This window comes from Bombus bifarius, unplaced genomic scaffold, assembly GCF_011952205.1.
Source record: "Bombus bifarius isolate JDL3187 unplaced genomic scaffold, Bbif_JDL3187 scf7180000008199, whole genome shotgun sequence".
Classification (NCBI taxonomy): domain Eukaryota; kingdom Metazoa; phylum Arthropoda; class Insecta; order Hymenoptera; family Apidae; genus Bombus; species Bombus bifarius.
Window position 1 is genome coordinate 5216584 of NW_022884505.1, and position 15055 is coordinate 5231638.

Here is a 15055-nt window from a genome sequence, read left to right on the forward strand (position 1 = left end):
AAGTTCAAGGATATAAAATGAAGCACATATTTTTTATAATAGCAATTTTCATAGTGATCGTACTATATATAACGAAAATAAAATATATTTCTAATTATACAATAATACGATACAAGAAAAAAAAATCTCTATTTTTCTCCTATTTTTATTCCATGAAATATTTATAAACAACTATTATAGACACTAGCTCTCTTGCAGAAAGTTAGAAAGGACGAAAGAAGCTCGTAAATATTTCTGAAGATACATCCTTTACTGCAATCATACTATAATTAAGAAAAAGAAAAAAAGACAACAAACAACAACAAGAAACAGTTGAAAACAAGACAACTTCTAGTTTTATTTTATTACTAACAGCTTGTCGCTTAATTTACTTCAACGTAGGTTAGAACTGAATTATTTTCTTAATTAATTTATTTCCTCTTGTCCTCCTCTTTAATAAAGCAATCTATATATCGTGTAACTACGTGATTCTCCCTGCCTCATTTAGGAAGACTTCACAGGAGAATTGCCACAAACGGCACTAACGATTCTTCATCAACACGCCGTCCAAGGTGATGTCACGGAACTCCAACAAGCGTTAGTTAGATGGGTAGCGACATCCAGGCAATCAGCATGCGACCCAAGAATTCTTCATCGTCTTCTTCAGGTTTATTTTAATTTTACAAAACGCCTTTCTTATTCCTTCACATGCCATTTTTCTAATACGTTCTCTATTTATTTATTTTGATAGGAATTAACAAATTAGATATTTATTTATTTCAATAGGAATTAGACAATGTATGGCACACGGACACTCTTTCTCGAGACGAGGAACAATGTCTCGCAGAGTCGTTCAACGAATTCCTCGAAGTAACGTTGAAGAAAGTTCGACAGCACCGAGTGCTATTCCCGCCATTGCATCGACCATCCATCTCTAAATTGGATTATCTTCTTAGGTGCGTATCTTTCTTAGAAGAAGAGAGAAGCAACGTATCGTTTATGAATTCTACTTTATTTGTGATTTTTCCTATATTTTCTATTTAATAAAATTCGGAAAATCGGTTTGAAGATTGAAAACATAAAAGAAAATGACATAAATTCTTTATAATGGTACCTAACCTGGATGTTATTTTCTTTTTCTTTACATTTGTATTATTATTTTATTCATTCATCACTGTACAATTATACTGCGTTAATACACCATCGCTTTGATACTATTATTAACGCCTTGTCTTTAAATCACAGGAAGAAGCTGCAGCGAATTGAAACTTCTATTGCCATAGGCAAATAAGATTCAAATTAAAATACAGACGAATTAAAATCAAGATGAGGACAAATTAAATCCTGACTAACCGATCGATATAAACCCAATTCTCTCAATTTTATCGTTTTATTCTACCCAAAAGCGTACTACCCTTTAAACCAGAAACCTTACTCCTTCATACCTTTGAAAAACAACGAAAGCTTTGATCACCAAACGCTGGCAGAAAAATTCCACAATCTTCCCTATAACTCACCCAGAACTCGGGATATGGTAGAAAGCATGCCCCTTACGGTGATCTTTGTCTCATGGCGATATCCCAACTAGTTTTCAAGATATGCGCACTTGGAAGCGCGTCACTCGAGACTCGAGATTCTAAGAATGGCAGACAAATTCCTGGAATAGTCGTGGTCTACTTATTTTTCTCGGAAGTGCGTACGTCGTTGACGTAATCGCTGACTCAGACATTTTCTTTGACTGACGTACACGTAGCTGGCTTAGGCTCGGTCAGTGAGCGAGCGCGAAACAAGGACAAAGATACCGATAAGACCAAAATTATGGTTTGCTTAAAACGACGGCATCTCCGGAACGGATAATCCCATCGAGACAAAACAAAAAGCATTTTAAAGAGGATAATATCGTGTTTCTAACAATATCAGTAGCGTTAACTCACAACAGATTTTGTTGGCGCTACATGGCGTTGAAAGGATGCTTCGTTTAACGCGGTCTTTATTTCGCTTAATTCGATTCATCGGTAGGAATGAAGAGTATAATTGTGTTCTTATTACAGTACGTGATAATCTCGTTCCCTTTTGTTGTATCTATCTTCTAACTTTCCGAACTTTGAACGAGTGAATTTCTGAAAGTAAAACGCTACCGTGCTCGCGAGTATCTACACGCGGATTCCGAGCTTACGTAGTTAAATTAAAGCGAGCACGCCAAGAGAAAGCAGAGTTTAATTCGCGCAAAAAATTAGCTCAAAAAAGTTACTGGGAATTTGATATACGTATTTGTTAGACTGGTAGGTTTTCGTTGCAAACTTTGTACAGGCAAATTATGAATCGCGTTTATATTTATACATAAATATTTTGTAAATAAGTTGATGCTGGTAATAATTTCTCGAACAATTAGAAGCAAATTTATTATATGTAATTGTTTAGTAGAAAAATTCTTTAACGCGCGTAGCTAATAATTTTGCACAAGTTACATACTATGGCCGCAGACTATTAAAATATATACGTAAATGTTTCGCAATGATAATTTTCTCTAAGAAACAAATTGATCTGTGCAATTCTCCAATTAACCTAGTTGACCAATTTTATATAACAATTATATATAACGCAAGATTACTTGAATCCTCGATACGATTACAATTACCCTGAAAAACTAGTGTCGAAAACCTTCAACGTGTAAATTTGTATAAAAATACCTCTATTAATCTCATACGTATCGTTCTTCGCCAATTTTTGATAAAACCGAGGTATCATTAAACGAAAAAATTGTCGCTGAAAATAATATTGAGAGCCTACAATACAAAAATACTTTTATTATTTATTGCCTACAGATGTTTAGGACTGCTATCGAACATGAAAGCCTTCCGTGCGTGTTGCCCATTCAATAAGGAAATCCGCGGAGAAATAATAACCGCCCTAAGAAAGGGAACCCTCGAATGGTTAGTGCTCGATTGAACTTTTTCATTTCATCTTCTCTTACCTTCTGTATTTTTCTGTTTCGATCGCTACATTCGATCAACGACGTTGGTTTCCTGTTCAGGTACGAGGACACGAGGCAGCAGACAATGTGTTACGATAAAGAGCCCGATCAGGATGCAGATAAGGTTTTGCAGGACTTCACCAACTTAGTAACCGCGTTACTGGTAGACTTGGAACAGGGACTCACTTACTACAACAGTCTCTTTGAAAGGTGAGCTTTTCAAATTCCTCTATTCCCTACGAATTGAAATTTAAAGTTAGCCAAACTTGCGTTCGTTGGCAAAACAAAGTGGTAAAACGTTCCCCCTTGTATTTGGTCTTTGATTAAAAGTTGAATGCCTACGGTTAAGTGTATATTGCGTGAACAGTGTTTACAACGGAGAATAGTTTTCCCCTCTTTTATTTGCTTTTGAAAACCTTGAGATTATAAAGAGTATCGCGTACTTTGTAATTTTACCGTAGAATAAATATTAGACTTATTTTTTAACAGGCGGAACATCAAAGTTGCCTAACCGATGATCGTGCTATTGAAAATTGTTTTACCTTCGGTTCTCTTTGCTTCTATGGAAATTGCTTTTTCGAATGAAACGTACGAATCTCTTGTTCCTTTAACGTGGGATTGCGAATGCACGGAGAAACATACTTGTTATATAGAAACAAAATTTCCAAAGGAAAATCGTATTATTAACGTCAGAACAGCTAGAGTAGCCAAAATAACTAGTTCGTATTTTTTTATTTTGTACACCTACGACCATGATCTTTCGAAATTTCGATAATTTTATTTAGTAAAGTACATGACAAGAGATTGATATCCTTCGCTTATATCGTATCTCTTCCCCGCATGTCTATTATTTTCGTATCAGTTTTTTACGTTACTCGCGAGTAGCTCTTTTACACGTAGGAAATTAAAAATTAGAAAAATGTATCCAATATTATCAAAAATATTCAAAGTATAGTATTTATTGTAACATTCGATAGATGAAATATGTTTCTGCTTGTATTCCACTTGTTTCACTAGGTTTATAAAAATACGAGTTTGCAAAATACGGTATCCGCTGTTTAACCACGAGTAAAGGAAAATCATATATTATCCACGATAAATATTTCAAGTTAAAGGGAAGATAAATCGATTTACAAACGATAGATGAAATGTTGTGTTTCAGCACGAACGGCGTGCCATATTTCTCGGCGGTGTATAAGCAATTGGACAAGCTGGTAAGCAAACCCCGCGTGAAAAAGCGATCATTTCCAACAAATATGAAAGACGAACGAGAAACATATATATATATATATATTTATTTATACATATATCTATGAAATATTCTCACTTGATAGATCGCGACGATGCAGAATCAAAGCACACAATCATTATGACACACGACTATATTTTATTTCACTGTTTCGTGAAGCTGGATGTGCTATGTTTGGCTTTATGCTTTATTCAAGACGTCGATCGTGTTTTTCTTTTTTTCTTTTCTCAAATTTTCGATCGATATCGAAAACAAGAAGAGCTAGCTATCCGTTTAACGATAAAACAATCGTCCGTCGAAGATCTTCGTAAAAGAGAGGAAACAAGACACGCGATTGGAGCTAATAAAAGTTAAAGAGAAACAGACATCAGAGAGAAATTTTCTATCTAAATTCACGCGTCTAGAAACGAGATAGAGAGAAAGAAATTATTTATCGATTATTTTATAACGTGTTCTTGCGATTGGATTATTTTCAATTCTGCGAATTCGGTCGACGTCCTTGCATCGAAATAACTACAGAACATATTACTCTTTATATATAGGGTGTTCCAGGAAAAAAGCGATAAACGAAATGTCGGCAAAAATAAGTTAAAAGTAAGTGGAAATTTCGAAATTACAGCGATCCGAGTATCGTTTATATCGTTCGGATGTTTGCATTGTGAGATGAAAAGTAAAGGAAAGGATGGAGCAGGGACACCCTATAAATAAGCAAATCGCAGTGACCTGAAGGCTAGGTTGAACGAGGATGGAACGATGTTGAGGATGAGTTTGATATGTCCGTCAGGTCATCGCGATCTTACTGTACACGAGATGTTTGTCCATAGCTGGCGGAACACGTGGCGAAACACATGGAGAACACATCCGAGGTACTTTTTCATCGCCACCACGAACTGTTAAAACCCTTTTCTATTTCTACTCTATCTTTCTTCTTCGATCTCCTTGTATATGTAACATTTGAACTGTCGTATCGAAACCGCTTGCTTTTATTCGCGTACGTTTTTATTAGTATCAAGAAGGAATTAAATATCAAGGAATTAAATAAATGACAAAAAAATATATCGAATAGATAAACAAGATAAGCTCAATCTTTTAATACGCGAGTAAAAATTTAAGTACGCAAATAGAAAGAATAGCGGTTGATTAGCTAGTAGTTTCTTGAATACCGTTCTACGATGATTACTTGTAAATACTGCCTCTTCTCAAGTTCTGGATCACTAGTAAAATTTAGAATTTTCTGAGATTAGTTAGGATTTAAATAAATTTACGTACAAAAGAAACATACAAAATTCTACCTGCTGATGTAGTAAAATATTTGGCATTGTTCCGACACGAATGCTCGATTTCGAACAAATATCGTAAAGTAGTTCCTACGGTTGATAACGATGTCAAGAAGCATCAGTATGGTGCTATTAGAAATACTTTTGATTTAATTCCGCATACATGAAACATTTTACGAGATCAAAGGGAAAATTATTTCTTTATGAAGGAAATATTCCGACTGAGAGACAGCTCAACGAAATAACGATCTACAGGTGTTCTTTGATAAATATTAATTAATTAATTAATTAATTAATACAGACAGCCTACTGTCTACACTGTATGTAGTTCTTAATGAAGTTTTTGATGTTCATAAGTGTAGTTTGCTATCTTTGGAAAGAAACTGCGATGGAAGTGGAATCGAATCGATAGCGTATCGAGATTGAAACAAATTTTTGTTAGTTCTAGAACAATCGTACTTTTTGTAATTTGATAGGATTAAAGTCTTATGGTCTATTTATTTACAATGTTATACGATACATTTTATTTCTTATTAGTTTCAATGTCAAGATTTGGTGAAATATATCGTCTAATTCGATCATCAATTTTCATACACGATCAGGAGTTTCATATTAATTAATTACGTTTTGTATCGCATACGTTATTGATACGAAGAACGATATAGAGTATAAACTGCGAAAAGTAAATAGTTTTGTTCGACCGTGTATGTACGAGCCAATATTTTGTGCATATGAATCCCAATGAAATTAAAGCCACGTAAATTTATTAAATGTTCCACGAATAGAATACATGTATCGAAATCATACTTTGTAAAAGAATAAAATACACAAAGCTAACTAAAAATACGAAACCAGAATACAATAGGTTCGAAGACTCAAAGATTAAAAAATTCAAAGATTTGTAAGTCCGCGAATACAATTTTTTAGAATGGAAAAATTTGACTTTCGAAAATTCGAAAGAATCTTTTTCCAACAAATATAACGTGAAATACGAGGGAAAGTTCAATAACCCTGAAAAGAAACGCAAACGCAATTATCCGAAGTCTTGATACTCTAATTTCCTGACGGTTCACGAGGGAAAAAGTGGATCTAGGACGGATGAAAGAGGGTTGTCCGGCTGATTCGTTGCCACTTCCATTGGCGCGCGAACGTGCTGACGTAAAGCACGTAATTTTTCACCGTATCTTTCACGGGACGCCGGAGACGCGAAGGGCCACACCGTGATGCATGACGTTGCTTTCCATTGGCAGCTCTTTTATTTCCAGCCGAGGTGCACGCGTTTCTCTTTTATCAAAGGAATACCACTTGCTTGTTAAACACGTCACACGCTCCGCATGAATCTTCCGCGTAATTTGCCGGACACCGCATAGGAAATATACATCGAACCCGATGCATGCGCTCGCCAAACGTTACTGTATTATTAATGAGGTAGAATTTGCGAACAAAGTAGAAACGTAGTTTCGATAGTCCGAGAATTTTAGACGATGAAACTTCTCTGGCCACGCTTGGACTCCTGTGTTTCTGTAAATTCATTTTATTTTATCGATTGATTTTACTTAGCGCCTACCACATACATACGGAGAAATTAAAATTCATCGTGTTTTCGATGAATTTCGTTGGAATCGAAACTTTTAATTTCGAGTTTGAATCGTTAGAGCGAGAGAAGTTTAAGTTTCTTCTTTTAATTTTCATTCGGTGAACAAGGAAACGTTGATAATACGTAAGATTGTTTTACAAATGACGAAATTTGTACTTTTTATTTCGATCGACTTTAGACTGTTGATTATTGATTCTCCGAGTCAACCGAACGATTGTTTTCTTTATCAATTGCTAACGATAGGAACACGTCGCTTACATTATTTTTTTTTTTTTTTTTTAAGAAGACATAACGCAGTAAAATTATGAGCAGTTACTGACCTATTAAAATACAATGTTGCTCATTGAACATCGAGTATAAGAGGATCATATATATTTCTATTTATACAAAGAATCCATATAAACACCATTGTTGTAACATTTTCTAATTTTTATAATCGGATTCGCCAAGAATTTAAATTAGAAATAATATTAATTCCATTGTTACATCTACAATTCATATCATATGATACCTACGTATCATTCACATTATCTACTTTAATATTTCCCTCTTCTGTAATATTTGCTCACTATTTCGTGCATCTTCTCGTCACCTTATTGCGATACACGTTTAAATTATAAAAAGTAAAAGAGAAAGCCATTGGGAAGACAAGCGAGGTCTTATCGAACGCGTCGATCTAGCGCATTTTCCAACGAAATTCAGAAGAAAACGGAACGATCGGTAGGAATATACTTAGTTTACTCGTAGTCACAGGATATCAAGCACGCAAATCGATCTTTTTTTTTTTCTTGCACCTCCAGAGATGTGCTTCCCGCGCACAGCCACTTAAACGTCCCTGTCGAGTCCCGATTAACCTATCTCTCTGTAGGGTGTCCACCACTTTTACGCAAGTTTCCGAAACGTTTAGACGCTTCGATACAATTTCACCAACTTTGCCAAACCCAAGGGAAATCCTGTAACTTTCTGTACTTAAGCCGTTGCGTTATGAATCTCTCTTACGATTAGGCGCCAATGTGTGTGTCTACTAAACGTGCTCAACTTTGACGATTAAATCTATTTTGCAGACAGAAATTGAGAAAATATAGATATTTATAAATCATTCGTTTATCGCTGTTCGTGGATCTTGAATTTTAGAAATTAGCTGCATCTTCGATAAATAGGAAATTCTGTCCCTTTCGATCGAATTAATGGTGATAAAAAAATACGGTGACGTCGAAGAAGCAGCGGTACTTTTGTTAATATGTAGTGGCTGAATCTTGTAATACGGATAATGAAATAGCGAAAACCAATTATTCTGTCTTTGCTATGAAAAATAAGTTCGTTTTTTGTAAAATTGTATTCCCGTTGGAAATAAACTGCATCTCGACTCTGTGAGAAAATTGCGTTCTTGTTAATTGAGTTAGTAGTAATAGGGAAATATGAGGCCTTGAAGGAGCAGCAATTATTTTGTACATTACTTTTCAACCTCGGCAAATAATTTCATCTTTTCGAAGAAAGCGTTATCTCTATTGATAAGTCAATAATGGAAATTTTTTTAGACTGAATAGCTGAAATCAATTATTTTATCTTTACTTTGAAGATCAAAGTTGATCTTGTGTATAGGAAATTGTACTCTTGTTAGTGGATCGATAACGACGAAGAGACTCGAAAACGGCTGTTGAAATAACGAATGCGATTCGTTTGATAATTGTGTGTAATTTTTATGCAGTCACGGATAGAGTTTGCGTTGAAAATTGAACGAATATTTTAGAACAGAAATAAAGAGGGTAAAAATTTGGTAAAAAATCGGAGATCGTGCTTATCCTAAATGAGTGGTATATCAGGTAAGCTGCGAAGCTCAGACGACTATTCCCACTTTGTCTTCGTTATCGTAATACGGAACGTTTACTAACGTCACGTTCTAAGTGAGAAATATGTACTTTACTTTTTCACGCAATTTCATTTTTACTACGCTTTACTTTACTTTATTACGGCAAACCTACGCTTTTCTACAAAGTTTCTGCAACAGCAACTCGACTGAGATTCCTTAAACGTACATCGCTATTCTGCGGTTAATTTTCATCGATTAGTTAATTAATTAAATTCAATTGTTGTATATCGTTCCGTTCTAATAATCAATTAATTGCTTCAACGAAGAAACATGGCTCGGTTTCTTCGCTTTTAATTATACGATAGCGTCGTAACGATAAATTTATTCGTTAAACGTCAAATTTGAGGCGTTTGAAAAATATCAAGATGAAAAGCCAAGTAAGAAAACATTTCTCAAAATAATATATTACATTGGAATAATCAATTCATCGAACTTTATTACGTTTATAACAAATACGTAGAACAACGTAAGCGTAAAATTACGGTATTAGATTTAACTCGTTTAAGTTGCGCTATACATTGTCCCAACTAAGACAAGAATTTGATACTTGAAGAGAGAAATTCAATACGTACTTCGAGGCAACGGGTTAATTATTCTACCTTTCTGACGAAAGACGCTTGCTTCCTTTGCAAATACGTTTCATCGACGATCAACTGAAACGTCGTGTAATAAACGAGTTATCATGGGATTCCAGTAATTTCGAAAGTTGCCAAGTGTTCGACGTACACTGGGATTTGTACGTACGCGTAATTGAAAGGACCAAATCTCCAAATCGCGTTGCTGGGGAATTTGCATTTATTTTGCGGGCGAATCGACCGTGTTTCCTGAAAATACGCGACGTCGTTCCTAAACGCAAACACGTGTATTCGATACACGGGAAATTTGACACGCGTAGAAAATTAATTGCTTCTTATACGACGATTGAAAGAGCGATTTTGCTTTGACTTGCCGAGGATAAGTTTTTTAAAGATGTATTTAAGTAATTTTTGAAACAATTGTACAGGACTTCGTTTGGGATAATTAATTTTCGAAAGAACGTCCAAGTACATATTTCTATTTATGCAGCCTCGAAAAGATTTCGGGAGATTTTATTAGCACGAGTGATTAGTTTTTGAATAATCTACCGGCCATTGCGTTTGTTAGTAAATTATTTACTACTATGATCTTATTTCTTAAATTAAATTCTCCCAAAGTATGGTTACATAACGATTACTTTGTCAAGATTCTATCAACACTCTATCAAAATTTGATAATCTGTGAACAACGTTTAAACGTTTTTAATTACATATAAAGAAATCCTACTTTCAAAAATAGTTGTTATTAGAAATGGCGTGGCAAAGAAACTTGCGTAAAAAGTAAAAAATGGTGGAAATACGAAAAGACTTGCGAAGCATTGGTAGAATCAGACGCTTGTCCCTTGTTCTTCGATTTCATCGGAAGAAATGTATTTGATAGATGCAAAACGAACTCGGAGCCAGGGTCACCACGGCTTGTCTTCAACTTCACGGTCAAAACGCGGACGAAGAGTACGTGCTACCACCTGGAGCGGAAATTGGAACGCCAATGTTCGAATTATACTTGGCTCTGCAGGATTTCATAACGTAACTATCAATTGATTAATTATATTGGAAGGTTACGAATAAATATATACTGTGCAGTCGGGAAAGAATCAAACTGAAGAATTAACTATTTCTCAAACTAAATATGATGCAAAATGTGTACTTATGGCCGTTGAAGATAAAAATAAGTTGTTGGAATTCTTACTAGATTTCAAGTAATTTACTACGATGAGACATTTGTAACATTGAATATTTGGAATTCGATGAAATGAAATTTTTTAAACTCTGCAACTTTTTAAATCGAAAAGAAAATTGAATATTTATTTGCGAGGCTCTAAGATTACCTGGCACTATTGAAATTCTTTATCGGTAGGATCTCTGACAAAAGGTTCCGATAAAAAATGATTATCTTTATGGAAAATGTCATATTTTTAGCATGAAGGAGAACCTGCCGCAGTCCGACCATAAAACTTTGGCAATTTGTAAGTATTACGAGTGGTTCAGACCAGCTGTCGATAAATGGTTGGATCTGGCTAAATTGAAGGCGATTCAACGGGTACGAAAATCGACTGAACTTGATCGGATCTGTACCGCTGAATACATTGTGAAACATAGTACCTCCGCCATCGATGTTACAGCTTGCTTCTATCAGGTATGTTAGAAAAAGAAACAAAAAGGGATATTTAAGTTGACAATCGTGTGAATTAGCTTCTTAAAACGAAGGATATATAGGTGTAATTTAAAAACTCACAATGTTCGTAGATTAAAGAATTTTGGAAGAAATTGGCTTGGCCGGATCTTCCTGGATCGTACAATTTAGTTCTGAAAGTTGTCGATGTAAGTATAAATTTAACGTACCAAAGGCTTGGAGGATTTAGACGAAGATTAAATTCACCTTTTCTGAGATGTATTCTTTTATTACAGGCTATATGTAGCTCAGCAGCTTATTACGCCGAGATAACGCACCAAAAATTGGCTGATAGCGGTTATTACGAGGACCAGACGCCATATAAGACATCAGACGAGGTAATCGCTGAGGTAGAGACCGCTTCGCATCAGTATGACACGACACTGCTTTGCAAACATAGGCATAGTAATATCAGAAACACTTTGTCACGATGACCAAGATAAACGTCTTTTTTAATACGCTTAAATGTTCGACTCTGCTCTATAGAATATAAAACGCAAATACATAAGCAAATGAATGGCAATATTGTAGAGTAACTCGCAATAGATAGCAAAGAGAAGGCAATCAAATTAAACGCTGCACGTCTGAAAGTTGAAACGATATAACGCCGAAGCTTTTCTTTCTATGTTTTTGATAGATCTGTCTATGAATTTTTCTTAATATATTTATCTATAGAAAAGTTTATTTATCTTAAAAATTATTATGATTCGATAAAGATATTAGATTATATAGTATATACTGTTGTTAATAATTTATCTCTTCAAACAAAAATTAATGAAAACGATATATTACTATTAAATAATTATGATTATAATATGTTACTACTGAATCGATCTTCATCCATGGATTCAATGATTCGAAACTATATTCGTAGATGTGCGTGGCTATCAACGGCTTGGAGTACGTCCGACGATGGCTTCTGAATTTAGGAGAGGAGTTACTCGTGGAAAAAGTTCTAACAGCCTTGGAGTGTCAAGCTGGTGATTCTGCACGAATGCAGTGGAGAACCGCTTTGACGTCACCGCTGGAACAGGCACCAGGACAAATGTTGCTGTTCATAAACCAGATCGTTTCGAGGATCGGCACGAAGGTCAGCATTGCGAGCAAAGAATACAAACCAAACGACTGAGAATGTTTCTTTTTAATAAACAAGTTAGATCCGTTCACTGAGATTACTGTTTCTTTTTAATACCAAAAGAATAGAAAAAAATAAGTGTCTTTAGAAGATTACTTCATTCTCATTTCTGACGCGAAAGATCGCAAAATATGCGCAAAAATCAATATTTACGACACGCAATCGAAACAATGGATAATTGATACAAAAAGTAAACTTTATTCTTCTGACAAATTTAAAATAGAAATTTGTTTGTAAATGAATTCAAAATCGAGGATCAATTAAGAATTAATTTTCAATAGTATCGTATTAAATATACCACGCTGTAGCACTACATGTAATATCATAATGTCAAATAAAGAAAGTTATAATTGAGAAATATCTTGATCTACAGATGAGACCACCATTGAAGAAGGCGATGTTCCATCTGGCTTGGTCACCGGACAGTTTGCCCACTTGGGAGGCTATCGCGCCGTTGCTCGAGTATTTAGACATGCACCTGGTGGTGCTAAACTCGGCTCTGCTTACAGTGAACTTCAATCGAGTTCTTCAAGACATCTGGGAAGTGGTGCTGGCTGAGCTGAGCAACCAAATGGACGGAAACGCGGGCGTAAGCAGAATCTTAACGCTATCTCATGACGAATAGGCATAAAATAATATCTTTATACATTTATGGAAAGTTTGATAGTGCGAAAAATATCCAAAAGAAGTATTTAAAATATCCATAGTATTTAATAAAAATGAATCAATTTTCTACTTAGGTTCCATCGTTTTAATTATATTCAGAATATGCATACATATCCGGTACTCTTACGATGAAGTATTTAATGTCGATTGATATCGATGCCTTTAACATTGTCACCAATCGTTGTGTAACTGAAAACGATAAAGAAAGGATTGTTATTGGTTTGATTTGTTAAAAAATCTGTTTCTCTATAGGATAAACCAGCGATGTTTTACGAAAGACTTCACGAGGCGCTGGACTTATTGGCGACGTTCTTCCACGAGGATGATAAAGGTTTGCCGTTCGAAACACTTAAATGTCAGAGTTTCCTGAATGTTGAGGAACGGCTTCAGTATCACAAAATGGATACAACATTCTTGATCGACCGATTTTATCGACAACGACTTCAGGTTACTATATGATCTGATTTTCTTTTTCCTTTGTGTCGCAAAGCTGTAATCGAAGTTAAATCGAAGTTTGGTATAGTTGCACGATTTTTTTAACTGTAAAGTGACTACTCTGATCTTCTTAGGACCAACTAAACACCGTATCCTCCGAATATGGCGTTCTAACGGTGAGAGCGTATCTAAATCACGATTCTCTGTGCGTGGAAGTTATAAATGCCAGAGACGTGATACCATTAGATCCAAACGGTTACAGCGATCCCTTCGTGATAATCGAATTGCTGCCACGAAGAGTCTTCGAGCATTGCGCCGAGCAGCACACCAACGTCAAGAAGAAAACTCTGAACCCTATGTTCGACGAATGTTTCGAATTGTAAGCAACGAAGAACAAATTTCTAACATCGAATGCAAAGATTTAACTACGTACATACGTTGATCATTCTTTGATATATTCGAAGATTTACGAATACTCAGAAACGTACAGATCTTCGTAAAAGATGATTAAAGGTCTTGAAATTTCGATATTGTTCTTACAATAAGAAATAACTTGGTAGAGTCGTGTCCTAAGGCACACCAATAACTGTCGGTATTGCTGGTAGTTCGTGAAACTTGAATTATTGAATTATTTCGAATCGTGCCTATAAAAAGTTGATTCTTTCATTCGATCGTAACATTTCAAAGTAATCAAATCGATATTTTCCCTATCGGTTGATCATCGTAATCACTTGGCGTATATTTTTATGCCATCGACTCTCTACGAACTTCTCTGTCGTTAGCTCCGTGAGCGTGGAGCAGTGTCGAAGTCCAAACGCCATGGTTCTGTTCACCGTGATGGATCACGACGTGCTCACGGCGAATGACTTCGCTGGTGAAGCGTTCTTGGGGCTCAGCACGATACCTGGTGTTACCGACTCGAATGCCAGTATAGACAATTTCCACGGCCTCAAGCACACCGAGTTACCCCTGATGCATCAGAAGAATCGAAGTGAGTTCGATGAACGCGTACTACGTACAATCTTCTCGTTCTTATTCGATTCATTTTCATCTATTTTCTCTGAAAGAGCAAACATCGTAACAGACGAAGGCGAAGTAAAAATATATTCCTTGTTATTTCGATATTCTTATATTATAATGTCGTTATACGAAGTACGATAATATTGTTATTTAATATTGTTTATATCGTATTCGATGCTCTAGGGTAGCTGGATACGATAATTGAATTTGTTGCGAAACTTCGTCAAACTAATATGATTTCCACGACGTTGAAACAGTAAACGAATTTCATAACAATCTCATCAGACGCAACGTAATTTTGATAAAATGTTTCTTTAAAAATATCCATTTGGAAGAAACGCTGAGTTAGTGGACGTTTTAACAGACTCTTACGACTCGAAATTGATCAGAACTCCCGCGCTGTTCTATCTTTATGATCAGAGATATCGCAAAGGTAGTTGAGAAAATCAAAATATTCGAAACTCTTCGTTATAATAAGTTTGGTTGTTCTAAAATTAAGAATTTCTCTCTTTCATCTTTCTCGTACATCGCATACGAGCTATTGACAGACGTTTATAAGTCTACGCACGGTACAATACACGAAGAAACAGATTCGGTAAAAATCTT

General features: G+C 35.4%; 1 protein-coding gene across 4 annotated transcripts in view; it reads left to right on the top strand.

Moving 5' to 3' along the window:
* The window catches only part of LOC117210106 (BAI1-associated protein 3), a 123743-nt gene that overhangs the window by 106420 nt on the left and 2268 nt on the right, over positions 1 to 15055 (top strand). Inside the window, exons 12-26 of one of the 4 annotated variants that reach the window (XM_033452774.1) lie at positions 488 to 646; positions 766 to 935; positions 2805 to 2912; positions 3014 to 3163; positions 4116 to 4167; positions 5027 to 5068; positions 10402 to 10547; positions 10941 to 11157; positions 11268 to 11342; positions 11430 to 11543; positions 12068 to 12283; positions 12702 to 12917; positions 13247 to 13441; positions 13564 to 13808; positions 14212 to 14420. In XM_033452774.1, the coding sequence (XP_033308665.1) occupies positions 488 to 646; positions 766 to 935; positions 2805 to 2912; positions 3014 to 3163; positions 4116 to 4167; positions 5027 to 5068; positions 10402 to 10547; positions 10941 to 11157; positions 11268 to 11342; positions 11430 to 11543; positions 12068 to 12283; positions 12702 to 12917; positions 13247 to 13441; positions 13564 to 13808; positions 14212 to 14420 (2314 nt within the window). The remainder of the gene's footprint in view (positions 1 to 487; positions 647 to 765; positions 936 to 2804; positions 2913 to 3013; positions 3164 to 4115; positions 4168 to 5026; positions 5069 to 10401; positions 10548 to 10940; positions 11158 to 11267; positions 11343 to 11429; positions 11544 to 12067; positions 12284 to 12701; positions 12918 to 13246; positions 13442 to 13563; positions 13809 to 14211; positions 14421 to 15055) is intronic. The other 3 variants (XM_033452775.1, XM_033452776.1, XM_033452777.1) reach the window with 3 other exon arrangements.